The sequence below is a fragment of the Dermacentor silvarum genome, chromosome 9 (genome assembly GCF_013339745.2).
Source record: "Dermacentor silvarum isolate Dsil-2018 chromosome 9, BIME_Dsil_1.4, whole genome shotgun sequence".
Lineage (NCBI taxonomy): Eukaryota > Metazoa > Arthropoda > Arachnida > Ixodida > Ixodidae > Dermacentor > Dermacentor silvarum.
The window spans coordinates 37,621,565-37,641,758 of record NC_051162.1 but is presented as its reverse complement, the minus strand read 5'-3'; the positions used below and the strand labels follow the sequence as shown (position 1 = coordinate 37,641,758).

Below are 20,194 nucleotides of genomic sequence, written 5' to 3'. Positions count from 1 at the left end.
AAAGCAAGATGAATAAAGGAATTCGAAGGGCCCAAATTTCTGTTAGTTAAAATCTTATGAAGGAAGCAGACAGTGGAGCCAGACAATGCAAGGGGGAAAGTGTAATGTAGAAGTAAGTAAAAAGGAAATGAAAGTGGATAAAAATATAGCTTGCCGAAGGTGGGAGCCAAACCCACATACTCCGCATTAAGCATGCAGTGCTTTACTAATTATGCTGCTGCGATGATCATCCTCCCATCCACTTGGCTATCTGTAGATGTATACAAAGGTAGTCCTGGGAGTGTTGGCCAGCACTGCTTCTCTCGGCTATGGCAGTGAATGTAGAAAATCTTTTTAACTGCAGATGTCACATTGCGATTTCAGGATCAGGCAACTGGACAATAAGCCCTTAAATCCTACCTCATGGGATCGAGGTGGCCAAAGACAATGCCATTAACCAGTTGTTGCTTGCTGCTAAGCTGATGGACTATGCGACACCTGTGGTGAAAAAAGGATGTTCCACATATGCTGCTCTTGGCAGTGAGTGGCACTGGCTAACACTGCTAGGGCTCTTCTCGTATGCATGCACAAATACCCAAGAAAGTGAACAAGAGATGGCCCTCGTGACAGCTTAATTGGTAAAGCACAATACGCATGTGCTTCAGCTCCCACCTGCAGCAAGTTGTCTTTTCATCCACTCTCATTTTCTTTATTTCTGTATTCCAATTAAACAATTTCCCCTGGGCTTTCTCTATCTTCGTAGTCTGTTTTCTTCATATAGTAAAAAGAAGGGTGCATCAAGTTCATACAGGCGACCTCTGTATTTTTGTACAATTTCGTACGAAGTAAGAAAAAAGACATTTGTTCCGCCTCGGCTTGAAAAATTCTGAATGCAGGTTTCTGCGATTAATCTGATCACGTCCACATTTTGGGACAAAAATGGAGTAGTCTTCATGAACTATCATGAAGCAGTGGCACAGCCAGACGGTGGCACACAAAGGCACCTGCCCTCTCCCCGCCCGCAGAAATTTGTTTATAAGGGGTCTGCCCAGCCCCCCATAGCAGAATTTGTTCTGCTTTGCAGTCTGGCATGTTGGAGACATGCGTGGCAACTGCACACTAGCGTAGTCTGCTATGCATGACTAATGTCTTGCGTGCGACATAGCTCCCAACAATTTTCTCGTTTACAGGAAACCACGCTTCTGCATACTTTTCCTCTTTCACTTTCTGGTTCTGTTAGTTGCTGAGCTGGATGATGGTGTAGCTGGTGGATTGGCATTCCTGACCTCTCCAACTTGAGCACAAGCCTTGGGTTTCTCCTGTTCTCTTGCTGAGCCTATGCCTTGCCACACCTCTTGCAGTTCATAGTGCATGTCTGTGCAACTTGCACTCCACATTTCACAGTATAGTACTTTATTTTTGTTCAGTTTGCTGTTGTGGTCAACACTAATTAGTCCTACCACACATTTGCTATTTTTAACCATGTTCATGATATTTAAGTATATATAAAGTTTCCTTGTTACTTCATTTGTCTTTTTCATTTTAGAGTTTGGTCAGAACTGCCCTATTTTGTTCATCCATGGTCAGTCACACGTTTTGTTGGTTACCAACTCCGTAGTGAAGGATGTCCTACAGTGTACCTTCTCATGTGATTTGGATGTGTGAATGATGTGCAGAGCATATCTTGCATTTAGCCAAATGTTTTACCAGGTGCTGTATTTTCCAACCATTATTTCATTTACTAGTCCTACCTTTAGTGTTAGTGCGGATGCTGCTAAACTGCTATCACTGGGGCTGGCCATACCATAGTTAATATATGCAACTTTTTCATCTTGGTCACTGTTAAAAGCTTAAATAAAGGTAATGCACTAACACAAGTAATAGTTCTCACACAAAGTGAACCTGGGAAAAAACTGTTAATTTGTAAAACCTACTTGGCATAATTTATTAATTAAAAAAAACTAGGGAAGAAAGGGAATATACAAAACCATTCTCACCGTGATTCATTCTACGCCACTGTAACTGCTGTGCACACTGGTAGTACTTTGGCTGAGTTGGCGCACAGAGAGCGTATGGAATGCGTTATCCGAGTCCTTTTGATCATCGACAGCGGGTTTTTATTTTTCATCTAAAGGCTTCAGAGCAATTTTTGAAAATTAAGTGTAAAACATTGCATCTCAAAAACTTAAATGACATCAAAGTGCATCTTATTTGCTGACAACAAAAAAAACTAATTTTGACTTGAGGTGTTAAGATGGAAAATTAGTTCGGCAAAAATCCACAAGATGAAAGAATGGTCATTAAATAGACAGCACCATGAAGCTACAAAGGGCTTTTGAGAAAGCAAGCTTTGCAGCTGAAGATCCTGGTCTGCAGACGGAACCTGGATCCAACCCCTTTCTAGGGCAGTTGCTTTTCCATCCAAGCTAACCAGGAGGCTAGCCAACCACAGAGCAAGGCTACATTAATCAACAACTTGAACCACAGGAACACTGACTATGGCAAATCATTTCAGAATGGGCAATTGCCTATCACAAATTTTTGTTCTCTTACCAAACTACTGAACATTACATTGGTCTTCAGCATATCTCAACCTTACTCTTATACTTTGCCACATTATCTGGGGATGCAGCAAGGACCCTCCCCCACCAGACCTCCTAGGACAGTCACCATGGAGCTTGGGACAGAACCCTAACGTCTACAAGATTGGACGTCCAGCTCTGGGCCATCAAACGCGCTGAGTAGGTGGCGACCAGGCACGACCTGACAGCCATCTCCTCGTAGGAAACTAGCAGTTTTCCGAAATAAAGTTGTTCACTACTACTACTTTGCCAGCTGACATTCTCAGTCGCATCTTGCAAACTCAAGTGTTTCTGAATAGTCTGCAATGTCGTCTGCAAACCTAAGGTTCCTGAGATGCCCTATTGATCCCCCACACATAATCCTTGCCAGTCTAACGACTTGAATACTACCATGCATGCAGTGAACAGCATTGCAGAGATTGTGTCTCCTTGTCTGATACCCTTCTCAATCAATACCTTCCCATTTTTATTATTAAAAATTAAGGTAACTGGGGAATCTCTCTAGGTATTCCCTAAGGTATTCATGGATGCTTCTACTTCTTGATTTCACAATGCCTCCAAGACCACTGTTATCTGTACTGAATCAAATGTCTTGTATTATTGAAAGCCATATAAAGAGGTGTGTTCTCAATTACGTTATTGAATGAGATCCATTGTTAAATATTGCGGTCAAGTGTAGCCCTCATTCTATCGGATATTGAATATCTTGTATAATACTGAGACTAAACAAATGAGTCTACAGTTCTTTCAATTCTTAAATGTCTCCACTCTTGTGGATTATTATGTTTATATTCTTCAAAGTCTGGTACACTTGATGTTGTGAGGCACTGCCAATAAAGGATTCTAGTACAATATCCCATCTATGTTTTATCAAAGCAACTGTTATATCTTCTCCTGCCACTTTTTCCTTGAAAACATCTTGCAAAGCTCTTCAGACCTAATCAATAGTTACAAATGAAATGTCTGTTTCCTGTTCAATACAACATCCAATCATGGTTACATGGCTGCTCTGTGTGCTGTACACTTCAGTATAGTAGTCATGAAAATGACTACAAATACCAAGTTTGTGGTAACAATGACGTTTTGTCAACAAAGAATAAGATTATCACCCCATCATCAACCAACACAACTAATTTCCATCTTATTTAAATAACATGCCTGGAACTTATTAAAGACTTTCATTATATATATATATATATATATATATATACAGGGTGTTTCAGCAAACACTTTCAAAATTTATTCAAGGTTGCCCGATTCTAGTTAATGTGCTGGTCTACTCGAAGAGGCGGGCATTACTTGCACAAAAAATTGAAATCATAATCGAGTAATTAACAGAAATTCACTAATTAAGTTTTTAACTAATTACCTGATGACCTATATTGCAATTTACAAATTGTAGACGTGGAGTTCACAAGGCAGAATTCTCGGGATGCCGCCAGTTTCGAGATATTAATTCCCCAACTTTGCGGAGAAATGCATTGGCGTTCCAGTTAATTTTGTTCTTCAATGCATAAAGCGATGTTTTGTTAAGAACTTAACTGGAACACCAATGCATTTCTCCGCAAAGTTCGGGAATTAATATCTCGTAACTGGTGTTGAAGATTAATATGCAGAAGACAAAGATAATGTTCAATAGCCTGGCAAGGGAACAAGAATTCAGGATCGCCAGTCAGCCTCTAGAGTCTGTAAAGGAGTACGTTTATCTAGGTCAATTACTCACAGGGGACCCTGATCACGAGAAAGAAATTTACAGAAGAATAAAATTGGGTTGGAGTGCATACGGCAGGCATTGCCAAATCCTAACTGGGAGCTTAGCAATGTCGTTGAAAAGAAATGTGTACAATCATTGCATTCTACCGGTGCTAACATATGGGGCAGAAACTTGGAGGGTGACAAAGGAGCTCGAGAACAAGTTAAGGACCGCACAAAGAGCGATGGAACGAAAAATCTTAGGACTAACGTTAAGAGACAGGAAGAGAGCGGTGTGGATCAGAGAACAAACGGGGATAGCCGATATTCTAGTTGACATTAAGCGGAAGAAATGGAGCTGGGCAGGCCATGTAATGCGTAGGATGGATAACCGGTGGACCATTAGGGTTACAGAATGGATACCAAGAGAAGGGAAGCGCAGTCGAGGTCGGCAGAAAACCAGATGGGATGATGAATTTAGGAAATTTGCAGGCGCAAGTTGGAATACGCTAGTGCAAGACAGGGGTAATTGGAGATCGCAGGGAGAGGCCTTCGTCCTGCAGTGGACATAAAATAGGCTGATGATGATGATGATGAACTGGTGTCATCCCGAGAAACCGTTCCAAGTGGATCCGCCTTGCGAACTCCACGGCTACAATTTGTAAATTGCAATGTGGGCCATCAGGTAATTAGTTAAAAACTGAATTAGTGAATTTCTGTTAATTATTTGATTATGCATATCAATTTCTTGTGCAAGTAATGGCTGCCTCTTTGAGTAGACCAGCTCATTAACTAGAATCGGGCTATCTGCCACAGGCAAGCTTTAAGAATTTTTGAAAGTGTTCGCTGAAACACCCTATATATATATATATATATATATATACACACACAAAACTGACCTACTCAAATGTAGTAGTTGCTGGCCTGATGAAGAGAAGGCCCCTTGTGAAAACAATGGCTTCAGCTTCATTCCTTGTTGGATAATTGCACATCTATTCTTGTGTAGGTAGCACTCTAGAGATACACAGCAATTGCTATGGCTGCGTCCCCGCCCTATGCACAAGTCGTTACCGTGTAAATCTACCAAATCTTGTGTTGAACTCCAACTTTGTTTCAATAAACTGAGATTTAAGTTCTGCATTACCCTTTACCAGGTAAAACTAACATTCAGCACCATCCATAAATAGGCTTTAGCCTATATTGTAATAGCACCACATTTGAAACATGTTGCACACCCACAAACACCAATGCCAAGTGAAGGTGAAGTTGGGTAAAATATTGCATACTTAAAATAATAAAGTTATTAAGGAAATTATCGCACTTTAGTTTTTAGTGTACAATAAGAGAAGCTCCCTGCTGTCGCATTATACAGTACCATAATGCTGTGGGAATGCAAAGTGCGAAAAAATTAGGTAGTTTCCACTTTTCTTGATAAGGTAACCTTAAAATACATCGCAGTTGCCTATACTGAGCTTTGTGGCCACACAGGTGATGCACTCAGGCTTGCAAAGCTGGTGCACAGTAGCATAAAGTGCACAAAGGGGTGTGCTGACAGCACCTACAAACTAGGAGTTGCTTGGGCTGCATGACCAAATGGCATTGTCTTGAGTTCACAAAAAGTGATGTAATAGCCCCTCCTATTTTTTCTCTCTCTCCCTTCAAGGAGATTAAAAAAATTGAATAGTGCCATTTTAGAAAATAAGTAGGGGTGCTCAAATAATGAAATTTTCTTACTGCAAATACAAATATTTTGGGGAAAATGGCTTACAAATATTAAATCAAATTTAGGATATTTTTTCTAAAAACAGTGAAATATAAAGTTTGTGCATAGTGCTAGCGGTAAAAATTAGGTCTATTGGCATTATTTACATGGCTTGTTTACAGGCACATTTAAATGCATATAATGCTGTTCGCAAATGTCCGATCAACTGAGGAGCTTATAAATGAGAAACAACTACTTTTAGTTATCTGGTGCACCATGACAATGACAGTAATGAAAAAAAAATCACCAGCCCTTCCCCTGTCGAGAAAATGGTGGTAAGCGAAGTTTGCCGTGTATCTGACCTTCAGCAAGGTAATGTAAAGTTCTCGACATGTCACAACAATAAAACAAACGTTTTAAACATAAAGGAAGGGCTGGCGATTTTCTTTATTTCCCCCCCCCCTTTATCTCTTTCTCTCTTTTTCACTTTCTCTCTCTCTTCTGCACTCTGTTTCACTCTCTCTCTTTTTCTTTCTCTTTATTTCTTTCTCTTTTTCTCTCTCTTCCTCTCGTGTCCCTGGTATATGTGCCATTGAGCTTGGACCCTTTCTGCACTATCACCAGGATCGGCCCACTTTTCAGCATGACACCGCCACCACCCCCACCATCATCACCACCACTATTCCAAAGAACTCTGGAATAGCACACCTGGAGGTATGCAAGACGTTGAGTTTGTTCGAGGAGAGAAGTGTAATACTACAACACTGCAGATTGTTTTAAAAGGATGGAAACATCATGCAAGTGGCCAAATAATAAATTGTTTTACCAAAATGAGACATCTTGTCTTTGCCTCATGTGCTCGCTCAAGAACTAGTGCCCATGTATAGCAACCATAGCTTTCCTTCTACAGACTTATTCAGAATAGTCCTCACTTCCTACTTTTTCTCCTTTTTGAGGCCGCAATGAATGCTATCCCTTACATAATCGAAATATATGATTATGCCATAATTTTTAATAATAAATTCAAGAATCAAGTACAAATCAAACAGCAAGGACTATTCAATTCACTATTTAAAATTTTGAACATTCACATGCAGGGGACACTGCTTCTGCAAAAGTGCGCTCCAAATCATCCTAATTCCTTTACACTCTGGGAAAATTACTCCTTACCGATCGCATAAGCATTAAGTAGAAGTATTTCAGAGGTTCACCAGCAGGGATTCATCCCAAGTATTTTTCTGACATCTGGAATAATATTCCAACTGAAAGGTTTTGCTTGCCTGCTACAGTAAATTGTTTCACTCATTTTACTATACTTTTGAACAGCATGAACAAAAAAGTTGCAAGATAACCTCTGTTAGTGCTAACAAGGAAAATGAAAATCCCATCCCAGCACTTAGTATGTGGACAATCTATTCACTCTATAAATGTCTGAAACGTAACTGGAAGGCCAATGCATTTCATTGGACACTAGGAAATTATTACCTCGAAACTGGTGTAGTCCTGAGAATTCGTTCAAAGTGGATTAGCCTTGTGAACTCACCGGCTCCAATTAGTAAATTGAAATAGGTGCCATTAAGTGATTACATAAAATGTTAATTAGTGTCATGTTAATTGTTTAATTAAGTGTTGATTTTTCACAGTAGTAATGGCCACCTCATCAAGTAATTTAGATCATGGGTTAGAACTGTGCTATCTGCCACAGGCAACTTCAAAAACATTTAGTGCAGTTTAAAAAAAAAACCTGTACAAGAGTGTCATGTTTTCTAGAATATGCACATGTTGACACACACAAACATCTTGTGTCTTTCTTCTGTTTCAGCTTATGAGAAATAGGTGATTCGAGACAAATTATAATTTTTGCAGGCCAAGCTACATAGCAGCAGTGGACATTAAAATTTGTGTAATAATTGCCAACAGGCACAATAATTATCAGTTTTGCAAGGTCTTGCAGTTAATATTTTTATGTGCTCTCAAAAAATGCTGTAAGGAAAACTGATCATTGGAAGAGCAATGTATTTTGTTGCAGATTTTGAGTGCTTATTTCAAGAAAGCAGTATGTTTAATAAGATGGAAATTCTAGCAAATGGTTATTCCTCGAGTACCCAACGTCTTCAATTCTGCACTTTCAACATGCCTGCTTCAGTACTTAAATTTTGTTACTAGTCACTCAAATTAGTGATTCTATAGCACAACTTCTGACGTCTGCCATTTCTATAAAGGTTGGTAAGCAAAAATTATTATTTTGTCTATAATCCCCCCATTTTAATAATAATCGGAGACACTTGTCACAAACACAAAGTATGCACACACACACACACACACACACACATTAATAACAAAAAGTACATAATGCATTTGTTCACAATGCTACTTACAGCCCAAACTGAATGACCGGGTGTTATTATTGTAATGAAAGTCTGCACATTGAAGGGAATGAAACAGCACAAAAGACAGGACATATAGTGTAAACAACAGAGACAGTGCTGTTGTCTGCACTATGTGCCTCATATTTTGCACTGTTCAATTCCCTTCGGCATGCAGCTAATAGGCTACTAAAATCTGTACTGATTACTAGCAACACCTGTTACCTTGTATTGCATGCAAGGTAGTCCATCATTTAATCTGTGAATAGTAATAAGAGCTACCTCACTAATCCACTGATGCGTTACCCCAGAAGGTATGTCCTGGCGTAACATATGCTTTATTGCTAAATGGAAAATGTTACCATCCAAAGCCTACACTTCCATCTCTACCTCGTTAACAGAGTAGAGCTGAACTAGATTATAAGAATATTTTAAGAGAGGCTTCAAAGCAGGTGATGAGACATCCTCCAACTAACAAACAGAGCACAAATGTGTAGCAGAAAAAACAATGATAAGCTTTTGAAAGCATATTATGCAAATGCGTGGGAATCCATTAGAACAGATAAAATTCCATTTTTTTAGCATTTTGTCAAATCTATACCCTAGTCAAGGTACAGCACTATAATCCAAGTCAAGAGTATTCAGATAATGTTCTGTGAAAATTACATTACCAGTGGGAGCACTTAGATTTGACAGTAGGCCTATAGACTATGCCTAGTCAAAAACCTTCTGTTGCTGTTGTAATGGGATGAACAACATGTGTACGTATTCTGATATTTTTATTAAAAATAGTCGCGGGATATAGGCAGAGCTCATTTGTGGCTCAAATTTTTAATACAAAGTATTATTTGCCTCTATCACTGACTCCGCAGTCAGTATATAGATCACTGGCTGCTTTGCACAGTGCGCAAGGCACTTGCTAGCGCCAACGACAGTGGTCAGTGCAGTCATGTAACACTAAGCTAGGTTTCATAAAACTATGTTGATCTCCACGTATCTCGGAACACCTCTACAACAACGGCTTTTTTTTTTTTTTTTTTTTTTTGCACGGGTGCCTTTGCGTTGTCAATGATGTGGGCATTTTTTTACACATAGCATTCTAGATCGAGAAAATTTTTTTTTTACTATGCGCGTCATTAAAGCGAAGGAGGCGACGTGCCGTGCATGATGATGATCTCTAATGGCATCCCCTTGGAAACGGAGCTGCGATGCAAAGTCCCCAAGGGCCTTATGACAAATGACATGACAAATGCGCTTTAGTAAGTTTCACCTCAACACACAAATGTACTGCGGTGAAGTTAGCATGAGAAAAAAATATATAAAATACCAGCAAACGGCGGCCTCAGGAGAGCACCTGATATTATAATAAAGCTGTCGGCGCAGGATCTTCGTACGAGGCACCCAAGTGGCAACGGAAAGGTTAAAGGTGTAACCGTAAGTTTGCATCTCGGCGAGCCCTCAACCTACAGACCAGTCTGGGTTCCAGCTTTGGCGTCACGGCTGCCCCTTTCGTGTCCTGGCGGCGCCGCCACAGCGAACTAAATAGACATGCTCTTCACGCTTAGTACTTACGCAAATTCTCATCTACCTTCACCGCAATGCACTATATACGTTTCCCTGCATTACACAGCAGTTTTACAGTGACACTTATTAAAGCATATTTGTTCGTTATAGAACGTAAATAAGACCCTTGCCGTGACACCAGGCACGTGTCGTATGCACAGTTCACTAACATGATACAGAATCCAGATAACGGATCGCAGGGCGAGGCACAGCTAGAATTCGAAGTCTCACAGTTCGAGTAGAGAAATCGGGCCGAACATGCCCAGGAATTTCGAACATTGCCCCTGCGACCATCTGTCGAGCTTCACCGCAATGCACGAGCGTAACACAATGAGCAGCAATTAAAAAAAAAAAAGGTATTTCGAAAGACCGCCAGAATTTCAACGACTGTTTTAATCCTAAACAAAACGCTGCTATAACGCAGCAAAGAGTGCCATAAATACGCATGTTATTAGAAGGATGTACCCTCTCGATGTTGTTAACCAAAAGTTGTTGAAATTTGGGCGGCCATCTGAAAACAAAAATAAATAAATTTTAATAAGGTGCCCATTGAGTTACACTGGTGCACTGCGGTGCAGTAATGATCGCAGGGGCAATGTCCAAAATCCCTGGACATGGATCGGGCAAAAACACAAAAGCGGTGAAAAGGAAGCGGCATATCTAGCTGGGCCGGTATTTTGTAGCGATGTCTTACCGATGCTAATGACTTTTCGCGCTTGGTCAGTGGTCAGAGAGACGGTCCGGACCGCTCACGTTATCAACGGGATCAGCCGGCCGTGCAGCGATGGATGATAAGACTAGTATAGAATAAAGCATCACGCATCGCTACAAAATACCGGCCCTGATCATTGACACGCGCCTGTGCTATACACAGTGCAAATAAAGATTATTATAATCTATTCAATGAACGCAAGTCAACACATCAAAAAGCATCAATTGCGATAGCAAATTAGTAGAGAGCTATACGGAGTAATTATAGTAGGTTTATCAGGTGTATAAACTTGGGCATGCCGTAGCACCAGCAACGCGCAGAACTGTTGTCGACGCCGTCGCGTTTTGCCCGCGTTCGCACCGAACGCGCGCGGCGTTGGTGACTGTTACCGGTGACTCTGGGGGCGGCTCGGAGGTTTTCGACGAGATCAGAACGGTAAACCAATTCGGCCACGCAATTTATCCTAAGCCCTGTAAGGGCCTTATGGCAGAGGAATTAACGTACACTCCTCCGTCTTTACACCAAAACGCTGCTGTGCCCGGCAGTTTTAAAACACTTTGATCCTGCCTGTATAGGAAAATGTCCGCATTGCGAGGTCTTCGGATATCTTCCACATGGTGTGGGCATGCCAATCAACCCCGAACCTCACCCCAAAACCAAACCCCACCCGGGAGGACTGGGAGGCAGCCCTGCTCGGCTGCTCCGACCTGGCGAGTCAGAAGGCCCTGGTCGACCGAGGAGCACAAGCCGCGGCGGCCGCCAATGGGCTCCTGTAATGAGGAGCCCACCTAGTGAGTGTGAGAGGTGGCCCCCTCCGGGTCACCTCAAGCTTCCTCCGTGTACTTTCAATAAAGTTTTTCAGACAGATCATAACGGGACACTCGTCGAGCAGCGTCGGAAATCTTTACTACATTCTCGCCTCGCAACGTTTTTATATGATTACGCATTTGGTGCCGCAGCTAAACGTTGCCTCCCCTCTCTCCCGTCCCCCCACGGCCTTTCGCGCGACGGAAGCCGCGTTTGCTCTATATATATGGTGATTGTAAAGGAGGAAAGAGACGCTTAATTCTGTAGCCCTTCAGGGAGCACGGCGCAGAACACGCATTTGCTCTCTGCCGTGCGTTCGCTCCCCGTGAAAGTGCGCGTCGCTCGCGCGCTTTCACTCGCACATAAGCATACAGCGCGCGGCGAGGATTTCATCGCCGTTGACGTCATACGGAACCTCACGGCGACGGCAACGCCGACGGCAGAAATCCGCTGTGAGTGCTATTGCAATAAAACAACGTGTGAGTCAGCTGCTGAGGCCACAACAGAATTCCTTTTCAAGGGGCAATACAAGTAGGGCATGCTGATGCCGAATGGAGGGGGGTTAAAACAAATTTAACAGGGCAAATTATTCGCTTGCTTTAATCAATAATAAAATATTCGGCGGTAGCGCAAAGGTCTGTGTGGCTCAACTCAAGAAGTGAAGCTCCAAATGAAGGGAAACGAAATTTGATATCAGTTTCAGGTAAGTTTATGAAAGGAAATTCTACGGCGGCATGGTCCTCCGAGCCATGATACAACGGGCTCGAAACATCGCCGGAATCATCTTAGGGACCCCAGACTGAGGGTTCCTCCCACGCTGATCATCTCTCCGTTCAAATATATTTAATAATAAAGATGTTTTACTCTCTCTCCTCTACGGTGGCATGACTTGTTCCTTTCAGTGCACTGCACGTGCCTTCCTCATTATGATGTTCATTCTTCTCTAATATTTTTTTCCAGCAGCCCAATTAAACGTTCGGCGCTTCAGCGTCATCACGAAATTTGCTTGGCCACCCGCCTCCTCCACATCTGCTCATGTTATTTCTTCGTGGTGTTGGTCATCGAATCACCACGATGCGACATGGCGAAGGTGAAGGCGGAACTACTGCCGAAACGTGTGAGTTTCTATGTAAAAGACATGAAGGGAGCGCGAACAGGGTAAAAAAGGAAGAAAATCTAACAGAAGATGTTTAGCATGATGGTAAACATTTTATATAATAACAGAGACAAAGTGAAAACAACAAACGCAGTTCGAAACGTATATACAAATTGAATCTGGGTAGTCGTTCGCACACCGTTGATTCTGCATGGCGTGGAATCCGCAAATTTAGTTATTTATGGCCACGAGTTCCATTCTCTATAGCGACAACAATGATGACACGCGCGTCATGACGCGCGCGCGCGCGCGCGCGCGATGTGGGGGCGCGATGTGGGGGCGCTGCGCGCTGTTGCGCGTAGTTGCGCGCGCGAGAACGGTAGAGCGATGCATTCTAATAATTAAGAAGTAAATTATGATAACTGCATTTGCGTCACATGCGATGACATTGAAAATACTTTTGACAGCTTACACGTTCTTATTGCGAGTGATTATTAAAGGTCATGTGACACTAGCGCACTGCTCTACTTTCGCCACGCTATGGATGATAAAGTTCCGTTTTCATAGTGCTGTGGTTGTTGAGCGAGCTAGGCTATCGGTCATCTGGTCCTGTTCGACAACGTCAACGCAAGCGTGAAACATCTCGTTTTCTTCTGTTCAATCGCTGTCATTCTGTTCTTTTTGTCATTCTTAGAGTAGTGTTCTGCAACGTCTCTTCAGTATTTATATCATATTTGTTGTGCTTTTCTGTTATATTTGCTGTTTTGACTGACGCGTGCTAACCGTCAGGTTGTCGAGTGTAGTAGCGGTTTCTTGATGTAAAACATTCTCGTTTGAGGTGTTAACGAACATTTGGCCGCATTTCTTTTTTTCTTTTTTACTCGTTGTCGTTCTTGAATAATTTTTTGCTTCACGTAATTTTTTGTCGTGAACAATGCGCGTGTGAGGCTTACTTGAAAAATCATTTTGCTTAGCACGTAGCTTTCATCATTCGCTGATAAATTTGTCTTGAATAGCTCGCTTGTGCTCTCCTTGTCACCATGTCTCGCGCTTTGTTGGCTGGCGATTCGATGGTGAAATACGTCGGTCAGTATTTCCCGTCGCGTCGTGGCCTGGCCGTTGAGGTCAGTGCGCACAGGGGGGCAAAGATCGAGCACTTGCTTCCAATGATTGTCAACAAGCTAGGAAGCTTTGACGTTGTCATTGTGCACGTCGGCACTAACAACACTCTTGAGAGTGTTGACGTGTACATGGACAAGTACCGTCGCTTGGCTTGTGACATAATTGCAAGCAATCCTAGGGCGCAGGTTGCGTTTTCTGCCATTCTCCCTCGCGGGCAGAATGAGTACCGCATGCGGGAAGCACAGTCAGCAAAGTTGCGCCGCATGAACGAAAGGTACAAAGAGGTGAACGCTGCACTGCAGGAGCTGTGCCAGGAGCAGGGCTTCTATTTCATGGATGGCTTGGTTGAAGATTGGGCCAGCTGTCTTGCCAGGGATGGTGTGCACCCGAGCCGCCATGGAAACCAGCTGTTGGCCGACTACTACTACAGGGAGGCCCGCATCCTGGCTGCCAGTGTGGAGAGGGGCCGAATCCAGCGCAACTACCAGGACAGGCAGTCATCTTCCTGGAGTGGCTGGGCAGAACCACCTGCAGCACCCGTCTTCAGCAGTGCCGACTTTCCTCCTCTTGGAGCTAACTGTACTTCTCTTGCAGCAAACAAGCCATCCAGGGTGAAGACAACACCTGCACAGGTGACCAGCCCTGCTTCCTTGCAGGCATGCAACACCGACCAGCTTCCTTGTGCCCTTCGGGGTCCTGGCTTTGTTCTTGTTGGCGGTGTTCGCGTTCGCAGCAAGGGCAGCAAGACCTGGTGCACCTGGGACAGCCTGCCTTCGCCCATGGCTTATGGTTCAAGGGTACCCAGAAGGGGAAAGGCTGAGGGGAGGCTTCAAGGCCATGTGCCTTTTGCTAAGCCAGTGAGCCTCAGCCAAGGTGCCAGCACCACTTGTTCCAGGGTCATGGGAGGAGTCGTACAGGCAAGTCCTGCTCTTCACTTATCCACGAAGGAGGGTGCGGCTGAGGCGGTCCAGATTTCCCGTGGTGGTGAGTGGACTCTGGTGAAGTCGAAGAGGAACCGTAGAAAGGCTGCGGCACTGTGCAAGCAGTAGGCAGGCGGCGCAAAGTACTTGCTGACACAGCTGCCAAGCCCTTGCAGCGAGTTGCACCTTTGCCTGCAGTAGTAAGGCGGGTACAGCAGCACTTCTGCATTCCCACTTCTATGGCAGCCTCAGGTGCAAACATGCAAGGGCAAGCCACAACTTCGCACAACAGTGCCCATGACAGCTGTTTAGCCAGCAAGCAGCAGCAGAGCTGCTCACAGGCTACTACAGTGGACTTTGCAGCGGTCTTGTGTGGTGTTGTGGTTGAGGTTGCTGGCTGTAAAAGCCGTAAATCTATGCCTGACAGAGAAAGTTGTTTGAGCAGTAACCTTGACAGAGCTATTTGCACATCAGAAAGGGCCCAGTCTAGTGTTGCAAAGCGATGCAATCGTCATCGGGCAGTTTTGTCTTCCAAATGCAGTTCCAACAGTAACGACCAGGCTGTTTCCATACAGAAATGTGGCATTACAGCTGACAGTTCTGTTCAGGCTGTGCTCAGTGCAGGTGTAGGTAACCATTCAACAGCCTTGATGCCAGGCTGCAGTGTTGCCAGCTTTGATGCCACAGCTTCTGTCAAGACATGTGCAAGTAATTCTGCTGATGTGCTACTTGGAGCAGGAGCAAACAAAATTTTTTTGAACTCCACATTTGACAATTTTGTTTCTTTTAAGGAGTCCTTTGATGCCTGGTGCAAGGAAGGGAAACATGTAGTTGCTGTGAGCAAGTCAAATAAGAACCCCTTTTCCGCAGACAGTAAAGATTATGAATTTCTCAGAATCACTTATCGTTGTATTCATGGCGGACCTGCTAGGCAGCGTGGAATTGGAAAGCGCCCTAACCAGAGCTATAATAGCACTAATTGTGAAATGTCTCTTTCACTCGTGCTTTGCAAAGAACCGGCATTGCACTACAAAATAAGCCAGCTAAAAGTCAAACATAACCATAGCCTTGATCTGTATAACATCTATCCTCAGAAAAGGCTTCTAAGCAGCACAGAGAAGGTAGAACTGTATGACCTGGTCAAGTGCAATGTCGCTCCAAAAGATTTTAAGAACTTGGCCAAGCAAAAAACAGGAAAGACATTAACAACGAAAGATGTCTATAACTATAAGATGGAGTATTCTATTCCTATTCGAACTCAGGAGGCGCATGGTGAAATGCTGATTCACGAAATAGAAAGCTTAATTGAGAAAAATCCCGACTGGGTTATTCATTATGAAAAGAATAACGAAAACAATCTCCAGTTTATTTTAATTCAAACTAGCCACATGCGTGAAATGTTTGAAAAGTATCCTGAGGTCATATTTGTTGACGGCACTTACAAAGTTAACAGGGAAAATTATGTCTTATACTCAATTCTTGTCGAAGATGGTCGTGGTCGTGGAAGATGTGTTTGCTACGCATTTGTGCGAAATGAAACAACAGAAATTGTTCGGCCCATGTTTGAGAAATTTGTAGACTTTAACCCATTTGTTGTAGCAGCCTGCAAAGTAGTAATGATAGAAAGACATGAACGAGCTACGCATCTTAAGTTCTCTCCTCCCATATAGCACAATATTGCTGTGCACATGGCATGTACTGAATTGTTTCCATAGAAATGTTGATGAAAAGGCAAAGGCTCAACGCAAACTACTTCTTCCAATTTTAAAAGAACTCGTCTATTCTCAGACTCTAGAAGAGTACTATGATAAGCTGCCACACCTTATGCAAGTTGCTCCCAAAGAATTTCTCACATACTACATGCAACAGTGGCATTCGTGTAGAGAGATGTGGGTGCATGCTTACAGGAAAGAGCTTCCAACTTTAGGTAACAACACTAATACCCGCATTGAAAGTCATAATCAGAAGTTGAAAAGCTTTCTTAAACCATCATTGCATTTAGTTGAAGCTGTAGCTGAACTGGTGAACTATGTTAATAATGACACCATATCTCTGGAGTTTGCCCAACTGAAAGAAATTAAACTTAACCTTAACGTAACCTGCATTGACGAATTTCAGATGGAACTGTCTCATAGCTGCACGGTGGAGGCCAAAAATAAAATACTTGAACAGTATGAAAAATTAAAGACAGCAAATTACCAGGTTAGCCATAGCAGTAATTCATATTCTGTCGCATTAGGAAGCAAAGACTACAATGTAGCACAAAGCCTCGACAGCTGTACATGCACTTTCTATGGTCAGTATGGCTTGCCATGTGCACATATTATGGCAGCTCGGTCGTTTTCTGGAAAGGAGTTATTTGATAGAGCATGCATTCCACAAAGGTGGTGCAAGCAACATTTCCTTGACAATAGCTGCATGACTTCAAGCACAGGATCCAAACTAACAAGCAGTGTTCAACCATTGCCTTCCATTAAACTAGACACTCCACAGCAAAAGTACTGTTATGCCTATGAGACACTTTGTAATATGTCAAAAACTGTAGCGAACGTCCTGGCAAATTGCAGCACTCAGGAGTTAATGGAAAAGCTAGCTTCATGTGAGGCATTTTTCAGAAATTTGAACACGTTTGCACAAAATCAAATTCCTGTAACATTGCAAGCAAAAATGAACCAAGCACAACCTCCCATTCAAGTGAGCCCTCCTAATGCAGTAGTTAAAACAGTGAACACAAAGCTTGTTATTCCTGTTGTTAAGGCTAGGAGAGGGCGCCCTAAAAAGGTAAAAGCTGTAAAGCGTGTGTTCCGGCCACAGCAGAACAGAATAGCCCTTGCTACTATCAAACCTGACATGTTGCAAATTTACAAAAGTTATTCGCTTTCCGAAGATGACCTAAATACTCTAATGCGAGGTGGTTCACTTTCGGATAGTGTGATTAACATTGCTCAGTATTTAATCAAAAGAAAGTTTGCCAATGTGGGAGGTTTTCAAGATGTTCTATTAGGCCAAAGGCTACGTTTCTCTCGGGTCACTGGTGTATTTGTTCAAATTTTGCATGTTCGGAATCCAGATCATTGGCTTACAGTTACCAACATAGGCGCTCCCCAAGATGCAATCTTTATCTATGATTCCATAGATCAAGACACTCCTCCTGATGCCATTAAACAGGTTTGTCATATCTTAAAATTGCCATTTCCAACCATAACTTTCTTGACCAAACCGGCACAGAATCAGGGCACCACTTGACTGTGGCGTGTTTGCCATAGCTAACATGTATTACATAGCATCGGGAAAGGACTCATCACAATTAAATGTTAATCAGGCCATGTTACGGACCCACTTGCTTAAGTGTCTACAAGAAGGAACCATAGATGATTTTCCAGTAACAAATAACTTAACTGTTCACGTGCGACAAAGAAATACCACTTACAATTTGCATTGTCTCTGCAGGCAGCCAGCAGACTCAACAGTAGGCAAAACCGTAAACTGTGGAGTGTGTTCTAAAATTTACCATGTAGACTGTCTGGGAAAATGGGCAGAAAACTTGACTGGGAAAGTTTTTCTATGTTCCAAGTCATGCCTAGATGTTTCGAGAAAAAAAATGAAAGCTTTAGTAGTGTGACAAGTAAAATGATCTACGGTGATGCTGAAGCAATAGAGCACTCCATTCCTCTCCATTCAATATCCGAAGCTTTTGTTGTATGCTATCTTTTTTTTAATTAAGGGAGACACTTCAATTGAGAGAAGAGTGCATAGTGTTCTTGGTACTTTCTTTAGGTGTTTTTGAATGTGTTTTATGCTAAACTATACTAACGGGACTGACAACCAACCAAAATGTGTCACAAGATCTTGGTGTAACTGAAACAAATGTACTTTATATGGGCAGAATTGAACTGGATGTTTGCAGTTTAAATAGTAGTTGCAAAAAACTGCATGCCACTGTACTTGACTGTGAAGCTTTGTACCTTCGTTTCAGCCCCATCGTGTGATCAGATTAACTAAGTGTTGATGTACGTAAGTTAGCTGTCATTAACTGTAGCATACTTTTCATTTAAAAATGTATTCGTCATTGGTCAAACTTTTTTCATGCATATTGCGATGCAAGGAGTGTTCAAATTTGCAAGCAGTGCTGCTCTTGCGGTGACGAATGAATCCCCAGCACTGTAGCATTCCTCATTGCATGGTGGTGTGCATACGTGCTTTTGTATGTTACTGAGTGAATCCCCCCCCCCATGTTCTGTTGTATCCTTGTGGATACAACTAGAAGAGCACTGCTAGAAGAGCACTACTGGCATTTTCTACAACTTGTTACCCTTGGATGTAAGAGCATGTGTTAAAGTATTGTTTCATTTTCAAAACCTTAACATGGCTTGGCACGAGGCATGATTTGGAAATAGCCTGAGCACTTCGACAGAAACTACAAAAGCATGCTGACAGTAATAACAAAACAATTCAGGAAGCATAAACCGCATGAAGATTGACTTCGTCAGAAAATAGTAATTTCTTATGGCCAGGCTGCACTTATCAGGGTATCTCTCATGGAAGCGCACAATTACTATCGTGCTCACTTACCACTGTTTCTAGTGGTACGTAAGCATGATTGGATCTAGAAATTATCATTCAAAAAATGTTCCACAATATTTTGAGCCTTACTGCAGCAGGATTGGGCACTCCAAACTTTGTTGTATCTATCAAAGAAAATAGGCACCATAACAGTTGGTTGTCGGTCCCTTCAAAAGTTTTAGATGCAAGACAATTGTTTTATGTGTTAGAAGAATCACCTGTATAATTTTGAATGGTGGTGACATCAACCAGTTGTGTAAATTTAGCTTTTTCCATTTTGTTTATCACTGATCTACATTTTGTCAACTAAATATATCCATTGTTTTTCCACAGGCATGAACCATCAGGAAAGGTGGTATTCTAAAACAGCATATATTTGGTGGCACTGCACTCAGTGTTGAATTCTCTTATGCACAGACAAAAGTTGTACCATTTTGCTCAGCACCTGCATCTAGTTTGGTCATTTGCAGTGGCTTGTGCTCTAGTGTAGGTTGATTGCATTAGGTGATTTTGGTCTTATGCATAGTTCACACTGTTTGGTCGCAAGTATGCTGTGTATGTTCAGACAAATATTCATGAGTGAGGTCACTTCAATACCTGTGTTACAAATAGGTCCCATTAATGACATTAAATTACATAAATCGCTGAGTTACATTTCTTAATGCCATTATTTTTAAAGCACTACCAGACGAGCCACCCACCTCAGAATTTGAAAAATACTGCAGTCAAAGCTAAGAAAAGCTAAAATCTTGTGAAAAATAGTAAACACTGTTTTAGTATTAAAAAAAATCATTCTGCGAGATGCAGTGATCAAGCATGTGTACCCTACAGTCACTGCTAGAATAATCTGCCCCATATACAGTTGACTTTCATTAATTCTACCCTGACAGGACCAACGAAAGAAGCCCATAGAAGTGCCGCGCGACTAGTTGCACGACACCTTTCGTGTTTCACAGGCTTGCTTTCAGGCTTGGAAAGAACTATTACGTAGCATGTTTTAGCAACAGAAAGATCGATCCTAAATTTTTCAGGATGGTCTACAATTTCCCCATTGACACTTAGCTCTGAATATAATATTTCATAAAGTTAT

General features: G+C 42.3%; 2 protein-coding genes across 2 annotated transcripts; both read left to right on the top strand.

Moving 5' to 3' along the window:
* Positions 1 to 13,406: 13,406 nt before the first annotated feature.
* Positions 13,407 to 14,670, top strand: LOC125939815 (uncharacterized). Its single transcript, XM_049655265.1, has one exon. It carries the CDS (start codon positions 13,540 to 13,542, stop codon positions 14,668 to 14,670), a length of 1,131 nt encoding a protein of 376 aa, XP_049511222.1. The 5' UTR covers positions 13,407 to 13,539.
* An 88-nt stretch (positions 14,671 to 14,758) lies between these two features.
* On the top strand, positions 14,759 to 16,326 carry LOC125940449 (uncharacterized). Its single transcript, XM_049656674.1, has one exon. The coding sequence runs from the start codon at positions 14,781 to 14,783 to the stop codon at positions 16,209 to 16,211; it is 1,431 nt and encodes a 476-aa protein (XP_049512631.1). The 5' UTR covers positions 14,759 to 14,780; the 3' UTR covers positions 16,212 to 16,326.
* Positions 16,327 to 20,194: the final 3,868 nt, after the last annotated feature.

Excerpts from the sequence above, each read along its gene's own strand:
- LOC125940449 (XM_049656674.1), top strand. The coding sequence starts at position 14,781 with ATGGCAGCCTCAGGTGCAAACATGCAAGGGCAAGCCACAACTTCGCAC.
- LOC125939815 (XM_049655265.1), top strand. The coding sequence starts at position 13,540 with ATGTCTCGCGCTTTGTTGGCTGGCGATTCGATGGTGAAATACGTCGGT.